Source organism: Drosophila albomicans, chromosome 2L, assembly GCF_009650485.2.
Source record: "Drosophila albomicans strain 15112-1751.03 chromosome 2L, ASM965048v2, whole genome shotgun sequence".
NCBI classification, from domain to species: domain Eukaryota; kingdom Metazoa; phylum Arthropoda; class Insecta; order Diptera; family Drosophilidae; genus Drosophila; species Drosophila albomicans.
In genome coordinates, this window is record NC_047628.2 from 26,327,297 (window position 1) to 26,343,411 (window position 16,115).

Below are 16,115 nucleotides of genomic sequence, written 5' to 3' on the forward strand. Positions count from 1 at the left end.
ATAATACAGTGGAAATTTCGTTTCAAGTGCTCAAAATTTGAAAAACCAATCCCTAAAAGCGAAAGTTAGTGTAGTAATTAGTTTTCTACATGTCCGCATATATTTTCCACCCGCACAACACATGACACCAAAGTGTTTATTGTCCAATTTTAATAGACATTCACAATTTGTATTTGCCGCATTGTTCGGGGCTCATTTTCGGGGTATTTGTTGGCTGCCTAGTTTTGCTGCTGGGGCCACGAAGCGGGTCACTTGCGTGTTATTTAATGGTTTCTGGCCACGCAAGGACATAGTCAACTTTTTCGCCTAATTGTTTATGGCATAATAAACTGGATCACCGAAAAAACAACTAGGAAACAACAACAAACAGCACAAACTAGCAACTGCGTAAAGTTTGCCACATGCAATTCGAGAAATTGTTTTAAGGTCATTTTAGTACATTTTGATAAATAGTTAATGAAACTGTGTAACTAATATTTAAGAACTTCAGCTATTTGATCACATGTCGCTGCTTTTTGGTGCTTTGAACTCTTCCCAAAATGTGTCTCAAGGTCTTAAATCGCTGTCTAATCTCTGAAGCTTTGGGTGTGGCACGCTCCACGTGCAAAGTGTCAATGATAGCCTCATTAAATCAATCATTTTTGGGCAGTCAGCCACTTGCAACTTAATTTGGTCAAACACCGCCACCGCATGAGGCGAATGAATATTGGCATTTGGCCTATTGAATATTGTTGCCTGTTCGTTGGCCATTTTCTTTTATTTTCTTTGGCTTTATTGCTTGTTCTCCTTTGTTGTTTACTTTTGCCATTTCTGCGCTGCGCTGACAAGTAAAAATGATTATAATTAAACTAATGAAGGTGCCGCCTGTCACTCTCACACACAACAACAACAACAGCAACAACAACAGCGACAACAACATCATCGTGTTGGGTCTCTAAGTTTAGCCAATAAATTGTGTCTGGATTTGGGTTTGGTGCCTATATAGGCAAGAAACCATTTAGTTGGCTGAAGTGTAGATTTATGTGTGTAGAAACATTTGGGAAAGAACTTTATAAATTCAGCAGCAACTTCAGGTAAACTTGAAAACTTACTACAGAAAGATTTCTATTAAAGGGAGTTTTTTTGTAAAAGAAAGATTTCTATAAAACAAAGATTTCTATATATGAAAGAACGATTGCTCTAAGAGAACATTTAGTTGGCAGAAGTGTAGATTGATTTGTGTAGAAACATTAAGATACAAATTTTATAAATTAAGCAAAAACTTCAAGGGGAAATGTGAAGTTGAAACCAAACTTCAGAAAGATTTGTACACAAGAACGATTTCTATAAAAGAAAGATTTCCGTTAAAGAAAAATTTGCAATAAAAGAAATATTTCTATTGAAGAATTCTATTCTATTAAAAGACTCTAATAGAACATTAAGTTGGATTAAGTATAGATTTATATGTGTGTCGAAACATTTAGAAAATAACCTAATCCAATTAAAGTCTTCAAGTGAACTTGAAAAACAGATGTGTACATTGAGCTTTATAAATTAAGCAAAAACTTCCATTAGAAATGTGAACTTAAAAACTTAAGGAAGATTTGTACAAATAAAAGATTTCTATAAAAGATAGATTTCTATAAACGAAAGATTTCAATAAAAAAAAATTTCTGTAGAAGAAAGAATTCTATTAAAGAAAGATTTCTATAAATGAAAGATTACTCTAAAAGAACGTTTTCTACAAAAAAAAACGATTTCTGTTGAAGAAAGATTACTCTAAGAGAACGATTACCATTTCATAAAGATTTCATTACTCATAACTACACTTAAATAGCCTGCATATTCAATATCTTTTGGTTTCTTGCTTCAGTTCAACATTTATCTAAAAAATTTTCCCATCAGCTTTTCTTCAACCAGCATATTATTCAATGCTCTTAGCTTTTCTCGCTTACTTGCTTTAATATATTATATAAAATATAGAAGAAATATAGAAGCAAAGACACATTTCTATAGATATATGACAAATATCATATATCAGCAGGGAATCAAAGCAATAACTCGCACATAAATCTGTGCAAAATAAAAATGATTGCCAACTTTAGAGATGGCACAATCTCTAGCTCTAGCTCAATTTGTGTTTCGCAGTCGGTGCAATAATGCTCTTGGACACACCCATTTGGGTAATTGAAATAAAAATGTTGCTAGGCACATAAATCGAATGCTACCTACGAGTGAAATAGAAATACAAAATGAAAAAAAAGATACACGTACTCAACTCGACTCTTTGGCTATCTGTTTTGGCCTTTTGCCTGCTGTTGTTGCTGTTGTTGTTGCTGACTGCAGGCAGTGCATAAACAAATAACAATAATATTTTAGAGCAGAACGGGGAGAAGTCGTGTATCTTGATTAAAAACGCCCACGAGGCAGCAGAGTCGGAAGAGCTAAAAAGCAATCGATTCCTTCTTCTGTTGTGACTATAAATTGTGGGATACAAGTCCACAAAAAAAAGAAGAAAATAATACTAACTGTGCTGCTGCGTATTAGTGGGGATTAGAGCAACAATAACAACAACAACAACGACGACAACAACAACGAGTTGGGAAAGCGGGCCTAAAATGCTTTAGCTTCTAAATAGCATGCAAAATAATTCATGAATTTATTGAAATTTATAAGCATTGAGAATGTATCTCATGGCTGCAGCTTTTACTCTCCCTCTCTCTCTCCCTCCCTCTCTCTCTCTCAGGCTCCCTCTACATTTCTTTTTCAACTCTTTGTGTCGCTTTTTTCTGTGTGTGTGTGTTACTTGCAAGTGGCTAACAAACGTTTGGCCAAAAGACTTTTTGCCAAGATGAAATCGTACAAAATTGAATTGAAGTGAATTGTGGGGTGGGGGTCAGGCAGCAAAGGGGGCAAGAAGTAGCTTGGCAAATGGCAAACGATATGCGTATCAATAGAAAAACAGAGCATCAGCAGACAACTTATACAAATAGCACATAAAAACTAAGACTCGACTCGAGAATTGAGAGTCGGGGTTGAGGCATGTGTACATACCAGCACACACACACATACATACATACAATACACATATACATATATATCTTGAGTAGTGATAACTTCTTTCACGACTTTTGCCTCCTACTGGGCACCCGCACACGAGGCGCAAGTTTAATGTAACTTTTCTTACATTTGTTGTAGCGCTTTTCCTTGCTTTTCCCCCTCCCCCCTGGCACCCCTCTCTTCCGCTCTCTCTCTATTTGTATATCTTAAACGCGTTTCGCTGTATCTACTTAAGGCAGCTTAAATATTTGTGTAACATAATACAAAACATACGGGCTTCTTTGGTTATACTTAGATACATAGCTTAGATACTTGCACTTGGCCAGACTTTTCTTCCACAGCTGGAGACGGAGACGGAGACAGACAGCAAGAGACGAAAAACAGTCGTTGCTTTTACTGTTGCCATGTTGCCACTTAGACTGCGAAACACTCGTGCCTCCTGCCACACAATGTTGCACATTGGGTTTTGCCACCGTTCAACATTTATTGGCCAATTATCAAAAAAACGAAACGAAACGAAAATACAAACGAGACAACCACACATTTAAGATAATGGAAGAAAATGTAAATAATGCTAAACAGGAAATTAAACTGGAAATCTTAATTCTCAATCCATTTGGCAGTTGAAAAGATAAATAAATTTAATGAATCATTTAAAGTCAGAGATAAATGCAAATTGAATAAAGCATGAACTGAAGTACATATTTATTTTTACTTGATTTGGTAAAGTTTATGATTCAGAATGAAGTAAAATAAAGTCAAGAAATATAATTCTTCATAAAGCGAAATAACTTGTAAAAATAACGAAACTAATGACTGCAAATAATGTGAGAAAAGTTCGAATTATTTTAAATAAATACTTGTAGTAAGGGCAGAGAACAAAACAACAATGGGAAACGAATGCAAAAAACGTTTGTATTTGTTATTGATAACTCTCAAAAAATTGAAAATTAAATCATCTTTAATTTGCTTCATTTTTCCAAGGTCCAAAGCTAGTGACAAAAACAGTGCGGTATTAATTTTAAAATATACCGAAATAATATACCGCAAAAATATTTAAAATAAACCGAATGGTGTATTTGGTATATTGATATATTAGTATACTCCACATATACCATAGAGTGCAAAATATACCAAGGATACGTTTGGTATATTGATATATCAGTACGCTCAAAATATACCATAGAGTGCTAAATATACTAAAGACTACATTTGGTATATTGATATAATAGTATACTCCAAATATACCATAGTGTGAAATTTGATATATCGATATATCAGTATACTCCAAATATACCAAAGAGTGTCAAATATAGCAATAGCTACATTTGGTATATTGATATAGCACTACACTCAAAATATACTATAGCGTACCAAATATACTAAAGGCTACATTTGGTATATTGATATATTAGTGTACTCAAAATATACCAATGGCTACATTTGGTATATTAATATACCACCACACTCAAAATATACCATAGCGTGCAAAATATACCAGATTGTCAACCAAAGCAACTGCGACCAGTAGCAAGTAGGCGTTTTTTCCATTTGTGTGTATAAAAATACTTCTTTCTCCATCATTTTATCAGCCAAGCGAACGTGTGTATTTACAAAACAATATTCTCAGAAATTTCAAGCTGATTAAACACATCTTACAAGAGCAGTTCATATCACATTATGTTGAAGAAGAAAAAGAAGAACGCACAAACGTAATATAAAAAAAAACCTAATGAGGCGACAGGCTTTGAAATTGAAAGCACCAAGAAAATGCGAGATGAAAATAAAGTGAAAATGAAATTCCTGTATTCCTGTGCTGTATTTATTTCGAGGGATATTTTTAATCGTGTGCAAACATACTTAAATGCATTTAGAGCGAAGCCTCATTAATTTAACAACGTCGCCCATGTGTGGCCACTGTGCAGCAGACCGAGGATATTCAGGATATTGGAATTTCAAATGTGAAGCGTTGGACGTGACGTGTTCAATGGCTCTTTCTCTCTGACGTCCTGCTGATTGTCTCATGTGTGTTTTTTTGCTTGTGCGTCTTGTGTCAAACGCTAATGCGTTCAACAGCAGAGAGATAAAGAGAGACAGAGAATCTTTATTTGCGGCACGTTGTGTCCTTTTGCCGAAAAACACAGACACCGAGCTGGATAATGGCACTGAGAAGTCGTCTTCGATATTTGCCTACTGTCACACGATATGCACGATGGCATTTTGTCTCATTAGAGAGAGAAAGAGAGAGAACGAAATGCATTTTGCAGATACATCCTCAGAGGCGAACAGATACCAGATAGCAGAACAATTTCCATTTGAAATGTAAACAAACAACATGCTGCCCGCACATTTCGGGGCCAACAACAACAACAAAAACAAAAGCAAAGCAAAAGCAAATGCCGCCCGCAAAGCCATTTAGAAAAGATGCAGATAAAACTAGAAGGCAACCATGTATCTGTATCTGTATCTCGAGTTGTGTGTGTGTGTGTTCAGTGCACAAGGCACTTCAACAGCGACCCCAAGCAACGTGTATCTTTAGCTTTAGTTTCATTCAACATCTATTTAGTTGCTTTTTGATTGCATTTATGTCTAAATTAAGTTAACCGATTTCACAGTCCAATATGCAAATGCATTCCATTAGATACCAAAATGTGTATCTTGTAGTTTGACAAACGCTTATTGTCATCATTTCTGATGTGCCTAATCTGTTAATGGACCTAAGCGGCTCGTGAGCATTAACTGAAGAGATGTAAATGATTAGCTTCTCTTTCGTTCTTTCTTTCTCTTCTGTTCTCTGTCTTTTCTTTTTCGAAATTCCCTTTGTGTTGTTATGTTAATCCATTGTGGTTATTGATTATGCAGTTTGTGTAAGAAACAGATAAGATCTGAGAAGTGATGGACAGCCAATTTTCTTATCTATAATATCATGTCTATTTTGAAAGAACCTCTCTTAATATTCTAAACGAAAGCAATTGAATCTTTTGAAAACAATAAAATAATAAATGAGGAAACCTTCAAGAAAATTTAGATATCAAAAAACTTCATTAATATAAAAACTCGAAAGATGTTGAATAAATCTGAGGAAACCTTAACGAAAATTTAGATATTGAGAAACTTAATTAATAAAAAAACTCGAAAATGTTGAACAAATCTGAGAAAACCTTCAGATAAATTTAGATATTAAAAATAAATGTTAAATAATTCTTTAGAAGTATCCATAACACATTTCTTAACAACTTTTTAAAGGTAATCCATTATATTTTGAGTCTTTCAAAAAACTTTATAAAAAACTTTAAAAAAAGATTTTATTCTAACACTCCTAAAACATTATTATTGATAAGGAATAAAATACTAATAAAATCTGAAACTCTTTGTAGCTATTGCTTTACTAATAGTGTTAGTATTAATTTTAATTATATCTACACTTTTTAAATAAATGAAATACTAAAAGGTTTTCACATATTCACTGTACTATAAGTTCACAACTTTCCATCGCCCTTTAATTATTTTTAAACACTAAAGAAAATTAAATGCTGTCGCCCAATTTATAAATAAATAAATGAATTTGGAAAAAGTTTTTCACGCTCACCTTTTTAAAAGTCCAACAAACGTTGATAGCCTTGTGTGTTGACCAATTCCCACTGGGTGTTTTTTTTTTTGCTTTGTTTTGTTTTGTTTGTTTTGGGGGGAATCACACAATGTTTGCCACAAATTTCAGGCTGCTAGGCGTTTCCAGCTGCAACTTGTTTTTGTGTTGTTGACGCTTGAGATGCAAATCGATGAGCGCACAATTGTAAAATATTTGCCATATCTTTGGAAAAGTGTTGTTGTTGTTGTTGTTGCTGATGGTTGTTGTTGCTTTTTTTTTGGTCTTCCGCTTGGGTTTAGCGCTTGATCGCTTGTCGTATTTGAACAAATTATAGACACTGACACGAGACAACACCGAAGAACACAAATGATTTATATTTTTATATTTGATACGAAATGCCGAGCAAATAACAACAACAACAGCAACAATAACGATGACGATGATGACGATGAAGACGATGACGATTAATATTGTACATATGTACAGCAGAGCAGCATAAAATATACACAAATACACAGACACAGACGACACACACACGGAGATTTATTATATATTATGATGGTTGGAGAGCGAATAATTAACGCGAATTATGTGGGAGACGGAATCGGAAACACACAAAAATATATAACTGAGACACACGCGAACGCGAAACGCGAAAAGTATGCAACACTTTCTCAATGCAAATTGCGGCGATTCATGACGGCGATTATTATTAGATCTTTGCAATTGTAGTTGTTGTTATTATTGTTGTTAAACAGCTTTGTGCATTAATTAGCCGTCTTGGCTTTGCTGCAGAACACTGTGAATGAAATATATAAAACATACATTTGATTAAAACAACAGCAGTGGCAAATTTACTTTTTTCACAACACACACACGGCAAATTTCAGTTGGCAACGCGCAACGCACGGCCAAAGGACAACGACTGCAGCTCAGCGCAGTCACAGCGAGCAAAAGAGAGCCAGAGAGAGCGCAAGCAGCGGCGCCAGTTTGAACAGCGGCGCCAGAGCTACGATGCGAATGGGCGAGCAAAGCAGAGCCCGAAATACACACACTGAGGGGGGTAACAAAAAAAAACTCCAGCCAAGAGAGAACACAGAGCAGCGCAGCAGCGAGAGAGCGATTGAGAGCGCAAGAAATTTACATAGGGCAGCTGCCGACACAAACACACACACACAAACACACACGTATTTGACTGTTCTATTGTGTTGAAACGCGGCGAGAATGAAATGCAGCGAAACGAATGGACAGCACAAAATGTGCGCAACAAAATGGAAACAGGCACTTGAAAATAAACAAAATGCGATATAAAAAAGGATAAGCCACACAACACACACACACACTCACATACACGTACAGTGTTCCATTGCCGAAATGTGCACAAAACACAAGGCGGCATGGCAACGCTCGCTCTCTCTGTCTCTCTTGTTTGCTCTGCCACCTCCTCCCCACTACTTGCTCTACTCTCTCGTTCACACGCTGGAGGGAGTTAGGTGAATGAATGTACGGGTGTTTGTATGCGTGTGTGTGTGTGTGTGGCGCGCCAGTAGAAAAATCAATGAAAAATATCTGGAAAAATTGCCCAAAAAATGTTTGCATTATTTTTGTTGCCGTTTTATTGCCGCTGCAGTATTTCTATTTTTATGCTAATTTAAGGCAATTTACGTGCCAATTGATTGCTTTATTATGATTATTATTGTTTAGCAGCGCACCCGCACACACACACACACACATACACATGCACGCACACACAAAAGCGACATAAGATTTACAAGTTAAAGGCAAATTGATGACAACGATTTAAAGAGCACAACACGCACTTTTCACACACTTAAGCGGCGAGAAATTCTTGATTCTTCTTCTTGTAGTCGTTGTTGTTGTTGTTGTTTATCTCTGCTGTCAGTCAGTCAGTCAGTTGCTAAACTGCTGCATTGCGGCGGCGGCGGCGAACCAGAGACAAAAGCCCGTGGCAACATCAGAAACGCGACACGCGACGACGACCAAAAAACATGAACACACGCGACTCTCTCGACGACGTAACAACAACTCAACTCTCAGGCTGGAGTTCAATTTGCTGAAGCACCAAACGGACAACGTTCAATGCTTGTCTGCATGTTTAGACACAATGTTGCCAAACATTCAGACCAGAGAGCGAGAGAGAGAACATTTTTGCCTTGAAAATTGCTATCAACCCCTCAACTGATAGCTCGCATGTTTAGACACATGTTGCTGCACTTTGCGCAGTCACATTTGTTATTGTTTCTCGCGCTCTCTCTCTAAAGGAAGAACCGTTTCATTGCCGTTCCGTTTCAACCGCTCTTTTGGGGCGGGCGAGTGTGCGCCAAAGCTACTTGCAAAGAGCACGAATTTGTTATTGACAAATAATTCAACAAATTATTTATTATTTACTCAGTATCTCATATTGCATAGATTAATTAAAAAATATTTCAATGAAAACATATAGTCTATTGCATTGGCTGTCCAATAAGTCTTTTTGCAAAAACACAGCTGACAACTCTAGCACCATGAACTCGCGCTCTTTGCTCTTTTTTGGCGCTCTTTTGACATGTTCGCACTTGCTCAATTGACGCCGCTCTCTGTTTTTGCCGGCGGTGCATGTGTATTGGTTTATTTATAATTTACAATATTGTTTAATAACATGCAAAATTCACATCAATGCGCTTTTGTCATTCGTTAATTGTAACTTTCCACTGTGTTGCACACATTGGAAGACGCAAAAAAAAAGCGCAAAGCAGACAAAAAAATGCGATGCACAAATGTTTGCAAATTTTGCTAGAGAGTTATTTAAATGTTTTCGCATCTTTTTTCAACAAATTTCTAGCACACTTTGCAACTTACACATCTTGGGCACTCCGTTTGTACATTTTTCGTTTATTAAAAACACTTTTTAATGCAAATTTACGCGATTGAAAACCCGACGAACCGCACTTTTAAAAAAAAACTCACTTCTTATTGGAAACACCTGAGCTGAAGTGTGACCGCGAGTAAAATTTTTCAAAAAGACCGCAATATACCAAAATACAAGGCACTGCACATGCAGCTGGTAACATCTCATACTGTGCAATGGCGCACTTATTTGAAAAGCTGTTGCGCCACTTTTGAGAAGTTAAATTTAAAACTGGATTTTTCTTTTAAACAATTAAATTTTTATTAATTAACAACAAGTAATTCAGTCTTTCAGCTGCACCACGACCTTCCCACGCAAGTGACCCTGCTTCATGCGTTCGAATGCCTTAGGCAGCTCCGCAAAATTAAAGCTGCTGTCGATTTGTGGCATTAACTAAAATTTAAATGTTTTCGGGTTACTTCTGAATTAAAGAACTTGTTGAAAATTAACTTACCTTACGCCGCTCAACGAGGCGTTGCAAGAACTCAATGCCATGTGCCGCTGGGTAGAAATAACCCCACTTGACCAATCCTCCTCGCTGCGTTGCCGTCCGCACATTTGTCTGCAGCAGATCGGAGATGTTTTGCAAGGCTCCCAAGCAGATGCCCTGCTTATCAATGTTGGCCAACATGGGTGACGAGAAGGTGATATACTGTCTGAAGTCGAATTTAAGTTCCGCCGCCTGCTGGCCACCTTGTCCCGCACAATCCAGCACAATATCATATGGGGCATAGGTCGAAAGCTGTTCCATCTGGGCGGGATTTGAGTAATCCACCACAATATCAGCTCCCAGGCAACGAACCATTTCGACGGCATTCTCACTGCATGTGGCCAGCACCTGAACGCCTTGAGCGTGCAGCATTTGAACAGCCAACGAACCAACGCCTCCTGATCCGCCCAAGACGAGCACGCGTTTGTTTGCCCCTCCACCAGCTGCAGTCGTGGCGCCACAAGGCCCTCCAAGGAAGCCACTTATGTAGAGACCTGACCAAGCGGTTAAGCCGGCATAAAGCACGCTGGCAGCCTCATTATCATCGAGTTCCTTGGGAGCAGGAGCAAGCTGGAGAGGAATAAACAAGAAATAATTAATTCTATTTAATAATATATAGTCACTAAGTCAAGACACAACCCGTAACAAGTATTTCAATCCGTACACACAAATACAATTGTTACTCACACAGGATTGAGGCACCACGACGTATTGAGCATGAGCTCCGGCTGTGTTGGAGATGGGCACAACGCCCCACACTCGGCTGCCCAGCTGCAGTTGTTCATTGCCTGCCACGCCCATTCCCTTCTGAACCAGTTCACCGCAAAATTCGCGCCCCAGTGTCAAAGGAAACTCGATGGCATCGCCGGGTTTGCAACGCACTGTGTTTAACAAAGTGGCGCCGTAACCTCGCAACATGGCCAAATCAATGGGATTGACTGCTGTGCTGCGAACACGCACCAAGCACTCGTCGGAGCTGCGTATCTGGGGCATCTTTAGTTTATCGGAATACTGCAGTTCATCAATATCGCCATAGCTATGAAATTGCCATCCTCCCATTTTGTTAACGTTACGTTTAGGTGGCGAGGGGGGCGCAGGCGGCGTCGCCTGTTGCGTTTCAGCTACGGCGGCATAGCTGCGGCTGAGCTGAGCTGCCAGACGCGTTGCCGCTACCCTCAGCGGAGTGCCAGACGACAGCATTATCACTTAATTTAATTAAATAACTTAAACTGCAGTGCCGAAAATAAAAATCAGCTGTCGTGTTTACAAAAGTAACTTGCCCAACGTAAAGGTTCGATAGCACTGTTCGTTATCGATAGTCAGGTTGCGCGCAACGTAACAGCAACAACGTAATACAAAACGGTATGTTGAAAACGAAAGAAAGTACGTTTTTGCCAGCTTGCTTTGTGCAGAAATAATAAATACGAATATAATTGTCTGTACTAGTGCATACATCTTGCTCATCTACTTAGCTCACTTGCAAAATAAACATTGTTTCGCTAGCGAAGTGTAACCAGGCGAAGGTATATAACGTATTTACGGTATATTCGCCGATAACAAATGGCAGTTGCACATATCGGTCACACTGCACACACACACACACTCACAAACACTATTTCAATTTTTGCCGACGCCGGTGCAGAAAAATTTGTGCAAAGTCAGTGAAATAAGTAAATTTAAAATGGAGCCAACACTAGATAAATACAAATTAAGTTGCGAGCTGCTTGGACACAGTCTCGATGTGCGTGCTGTGGCGGTGGGCGGTAAAACAAACGAGGGACAAATGTTGCTAAGCGGCTCGCGCGACAAAACCACCAAAATCTGGAAGCCAATTGGGTGCGTAGAACAACAGCAACAATAACAACAACAACCACAACAAATAGTAACAAAGAAAGAAAAACACAGATGTTGGCGACTGATTAACGAACAAGTGACTAACATATTCTTTCATTATATAGATTTCCGAAATTGATATTTACTCAATTTGCATAAACAAAACCTTTGCATAGAATCTTGCAACTTGTAACTGATAAATACTCGCTCGTTACAGCAACGAATACATTGAGAGCGTCACGCTCAAGGATCACAAGAATTTCATAGCAAGCGTCTGCTACTTGCCACAGGAGCAATGGATTTGCACCTCGAGCAACGATGCCACCATTTGCATCTATCAACAGGATGCCTTCGTGCCTCTCCTGACGCTCAAAGGACACGAGTCGACGGTTTGCGCCTTGGCCGGTGGATTGAAGCCGCGCAGCTTAATTAGCGGCAGCTGGGATAAAACTGCACGCGTCTGGTTGATCAGTGAAACTGGCGACGTGACGCACATTGCGTTGCAAGGACACGAGGCAGCTGTTTGGGCCGTGGCCACGTTGCAGGAGCAACAGAAATACGTCACTGGTGGAGCCGACAAATGCATCTACTACTGGAACGCACAGGGCGAGAAGTTGCGACTGCTAAAAGGACACACGGATTGTGTGCGCGGCCTGATCCCGTTGCCTTCGAATTCCCTGTTGTCCTGTGGCAACGATGCTGTGCTGCGCTACTGGAACGAGGATGGTGAATGTGTGCGCGAGCTGAGCGGACACACCAACTATATTTATGCCATGGCACGCAACCAGCAGCTGGGCGAACAAATCGTTTTGTCCTGTGGCGAGGACAGCACCTTGCGCATGTGGAATGTGTCAACGGGAAAGGAACTCGGTGCTCCGCTGCTGCATCCAGCAATCTCGGTATGGTCGGTGGCTTGCTTGGCCAATGGCGACATTGTTACCGGTTGCAGCGATGGCGTTGTGCGCGTCTTTAGTCAGGATCCTGCCCGACAGGGAAAGCAGCAGCTGGTGCAGTCCTTTGAGATGGCGGTGGCGACGCACAAGTCGCAGCTCAACGAGGAAATCGGTGGCGTCAAGAAGACTGAGTAAGCTACACTTTTTAGACCCTTTCAAATATGTGAAAAGGTTTCTTTAAGTTTTATCAAGAAGATATCTTCGAGTCCATAAATTGTATATACTCTAAGTCAGCGTTAAGAAAAGGGTCTATTATAGTCAATACTTGATTGTATTTATTTTTAAATATTGTACTTAAATCATTCACTATTTGACCTCTTTGAATTTTCCGGTTCTATAAATTGTATATACTCTAAATCAGCATCAAGAAAAGTGTATATTATAGTCAATACTTGATTGTAGCTTTCTTTAAAGTGCTTAAGTAATTTATTGTGTCTCTGCTTTAAATTTCGATTCCATAAATTGAATATATTCTAAATCAGCATCAAGAAAAGGGTCTATAGTAGTCAATACCTGGATGTAGCTTTCCTTTAAGTGATAATTTATTCACTTTTGCTTCTTCTTTAAATTCTCCGATTTCATAAATGGTATATAATCTGTCAGCATCAAAAAAGGGTCCATTACAGTCAATACTTGATTGTAGCTTTCTTTAAAATAATAAAAATTTTTGCTATTGATTCTCTTCGTTAAATTGATGGAAAATCTCTATTAATCTTTGATTTTTCTTGCAGTTTACCTGGTCCTGAAGCTTTGCTCACGAATGGCACACGCGAAGGTCAAACAAAAATGGTGCGTGAAACGGATGGCAGTGTCAAATGCTACAGCTGGGAACTGGGCAAATGGAATCTGGTGGGCGATGTCACTGGCGCCACGGGCGGCACTCAAAGTAACTCCGGAAAGAAGCTGCACGATGGCAAGGAATATGATTTTGTGTTCAATGTGGATATCTCCGACACGGAGCCGCCCATCAAATTGCCTTACAACCGCGGCGAGGATCCCTGGCAAGCAGCTCAGTCGTTCATACATCGCCACAATCTGCCGCAGGCCTATCTCGATCAGGTGGCAAACTTTATAGTGACAAACTCAAAGGGAGGCGCGACAGTAACGAGCCAAGCCAATAGGTAAGATAGTTTTAGACCCGTTCACTTTTGAGGAAAGTGAAAAGGACAGTCAGATTTTACCATATGAGAACTATATTTCAAAGAGTTCATTCGGTTCTTAGTCACATTCTTAGAGACCCTTTTTACTTTCCTCAAAAGTGAAAGGGTCTCTAAGAACGTCTCTAAGAAGAAACTCTTTGAGATGTAGATGTCATATGGTAAACTCTTCATTCTAGGAAATTAATTTGATATTTGAGATCGTACTATAATTTATAGCAAATAATAATGGACTAACAAATAACGAAATTATGTTCTAAAAACTGTTATTAAATTTCAACTTTTGTTTTTGAGAAGTTAATATACAATTTGTAAGTTATCCTTTAACAATGCTTTTCCCTTTTTGCAGTGGCTATCAGGATCCCTTCACTGGCGGCGCACGCTATGTGCCCGGCTCTAGCCAGAGCAATGTTCAAGGCGGTGGCAACATGGATCCTTTCACTGGCGGCTCCAGCTACTCGACGGCCGCAAGCAAGCAATCCTCGAATGTTGACGTGAACTTTGTGCGTGGCAGCGATAAACATTTCCCTGTCAGCAGCTATCGCACTTTCGACACCTGTGATGCCGGCAAAGTGCTCGACAAGATGAAGTAAGAGTATTACACTGGCATATTCACAAAAGTATTTCTAATCTCATCCAATGCAATCTTGCAGAGAATTCAACAACAAACTAACCAGCACCGAGGGCAAAGTGGGCGATGAGCTGTTGCAAGCTGTTATTCGCTTGACTGATAAATCTCTTGCGCTGGATCCAACCACTTTGGAGGCACTGATGCTGCTGCTCAAGTGGCCAGCGGGCATGCTCTTCCCGGTGCTCGATATACTCCGCCTGGCCGTGCGTCACGAGGCCGTCTTTAGTCTGCTGCAGAACAGTCACAACATTTTGAGTCACATTGTGCCGCAGTTGAATGGTGCAGCAGCCAATCAGTTGATGGTCTGTCGGTGTCTGGCCAATGCCTTGACTCATGCGGCGGGCAGACAGCACATTCAGGCGCAGCTGCCACAGCTGGTGGAACTTGTGGCTGGGATACGCGCTGGCAGCCCAAATCTGCAGATCGCCATTGCAACGTTCTATTTGAATGTGACCATTGCGCAGACACAGAGCGTGGCCAGCTCGGAGGTGTGTCACTCGGTCACCAGCGGTGTCCTGGAGCTGCTCAAGTGGGCCAAGGATCTGGAGGCGTGGTATCGTGCCATGCAGGCCATTGGCAATCTCACCACAACCGCTTGTGGCCAAGAAACCATCGCCCAAGTGGTCTCCGTGGACAGTGTGATGGATAAATTGCGTGAGCTGACAAATACGCCGCAGGACGAGAACTTTGCCAAGGTGAATGTGCTGGGACAGGCGCTGCTCGCTGCCTTTTGAGTTGCCCACGTTTAAACTTTAAACAACATACACGTTTATTTGGGAAAGTATTTTTTGTGGAGTGCACCGCGTTGTGGATCTTAAAAATAAATATATCATTGCTTAGTCTATTGGCTTGTGTTTGCCTTATTCGATTCGCTTGTGGTTGCCCCTGCTGCTGTCGTCTGCTGTCGCGTTTGTATGCGTTCCAGCAGCTCGTGCTTCCAGCTCTCCTCGGGCACGCCTTTGGCCCAATCGGGCACTGTGATGTTGGGCAGCGTTATCTTCGACATGGCCTTCAGTATCTGTATGGAACCCATATTAAACACTAGCTGCTACCTTCTTTTCAAACTTCCTTACCTGTTCCGTGCGCGTTTTGTCTAGCTCCAGCTGCAGTTCCTGTGGTCTTGGCTCGTTCCACACCTGACGTTCAATTTCCGCATCCGCACTTTCAATGGGCGGCATATTGGGATCACCGTGTGTCACCTCCGCTGTCATTAGATCAATATCCTCATCAGCAACGTCTTCTGTGTCTCCCGCAAGTGTTTCTGGTGCTGCGCCCGCATCTTCCAGATCCGTGGCCAGCGGCTGATAGCCATCGTAGGCGTCGGAGCCATCGCTGTCTTCGCTCGCTTCGCCTACATGTGGATGCTCTATGGCAGGTGCCACAAACTGTTGTTCATCTCCTGGATCTGTCGGTAATTCCGGGCCACCCATTGTTTATTTTTCTTTGCGCTTGATAAATCTTTAGCAATAACAATAACAATTGCTCGATGATTAATCGCTGACACAGCCGTTAATG

General features: G+C 40.3%; 4 protein-coding genes across 4 annotated transcripts in view; 1 reads left to right on the forward strand and 3 right to left on the reverse strand.

The window, feature by feature from the left end:
* LOC117563887 (semaphorin-1A) overlaps positions 1-8,672 on the reverse strand; it is a 217,539-nt gene extending 208,867 nt beyond the window's left edge. The window contains exons 1-2 of the mRNA XM_034242445.2: positions 8,449-8,672; positions 6,629-7,427 (exon numbers count right to left, since the gene is read on the reverse strand). The gene's annotated coding sequence lies outside the window, so the exon portion shown is untranslated. The remainder of the gene's footprint in view (positions 1-6,628; positions 7,428-8,448) is intronic.
* Positions 8,673-9,772: 1,100 nt separating this feature from the next.
* Positions 9,773-11,328, reverse strand: LOC117564099 (reticulon-4-interacting protein 1 homolog, mitochondrial). Its single transcript, XM_034242745.2, has 3 exons — positions 10,714-11,328; positions 9,991-10,596; positions 9,773-9,929 (listed from the first exon to the last, which is right to left on the reverse strand). The coding sequence occupies exons 1-3, from the start codon at positions 11,224-11,226 to the stop codon at positions 9,819-9,821; spliced, it is 1,230 nt and encodes a 409-aa protein (XP_034098636.1). The 5' UTR covers positions 11,227-11,328; the 3' UTR covers positions 9,773-9,818.
* Positions 11,329-11,613: 285 nt separating this feature from the next.
* On the forward strand, positions 11,614-15,444 carry LOC117564098 (phospholipase A-2-activating protein). The gene is made up of 5 exons (XM_034242744.2): positions 11,614-11,862; positions 12,077-12,943; positions 13,544-13,933; positions 14,319-14,558; positions 14,623-15,444. Exons 1-5 carry the CDS (start codon positions 11,708-11,710, stop codon positions 15,332-15,334), a joined length of 2,364 nt encoding a protein of 787 aa, XP_034098635.1. The 5' UTR covers positions 11,614-11,707; the 3' UTR covers positions 15,335-15,444.
* On the reverse strand, positions 15,345-16,113 carry LOC117564100 (uncharacterized). The gene is made up of 2 exons (XM_034242746.2): positions 15,674-16,113; positions 15,345-15,618 (listed from the first exon to the last, which is right to left on the reverse strand). The coding sequence occupies exons 1-2, from the start codon at positions 16,028-16,030 to the stop codon at positions 15,442-15,444; spliced, it is 534 nt and encodes a 177-aa protein (XP_034098637.1). The 5' UTR covers positions 16,031-16,113; the 3' UTR covers positions 15,345-15,441.
* Positions 16,114-16,115: the final 2 nt, after the last annotated feature.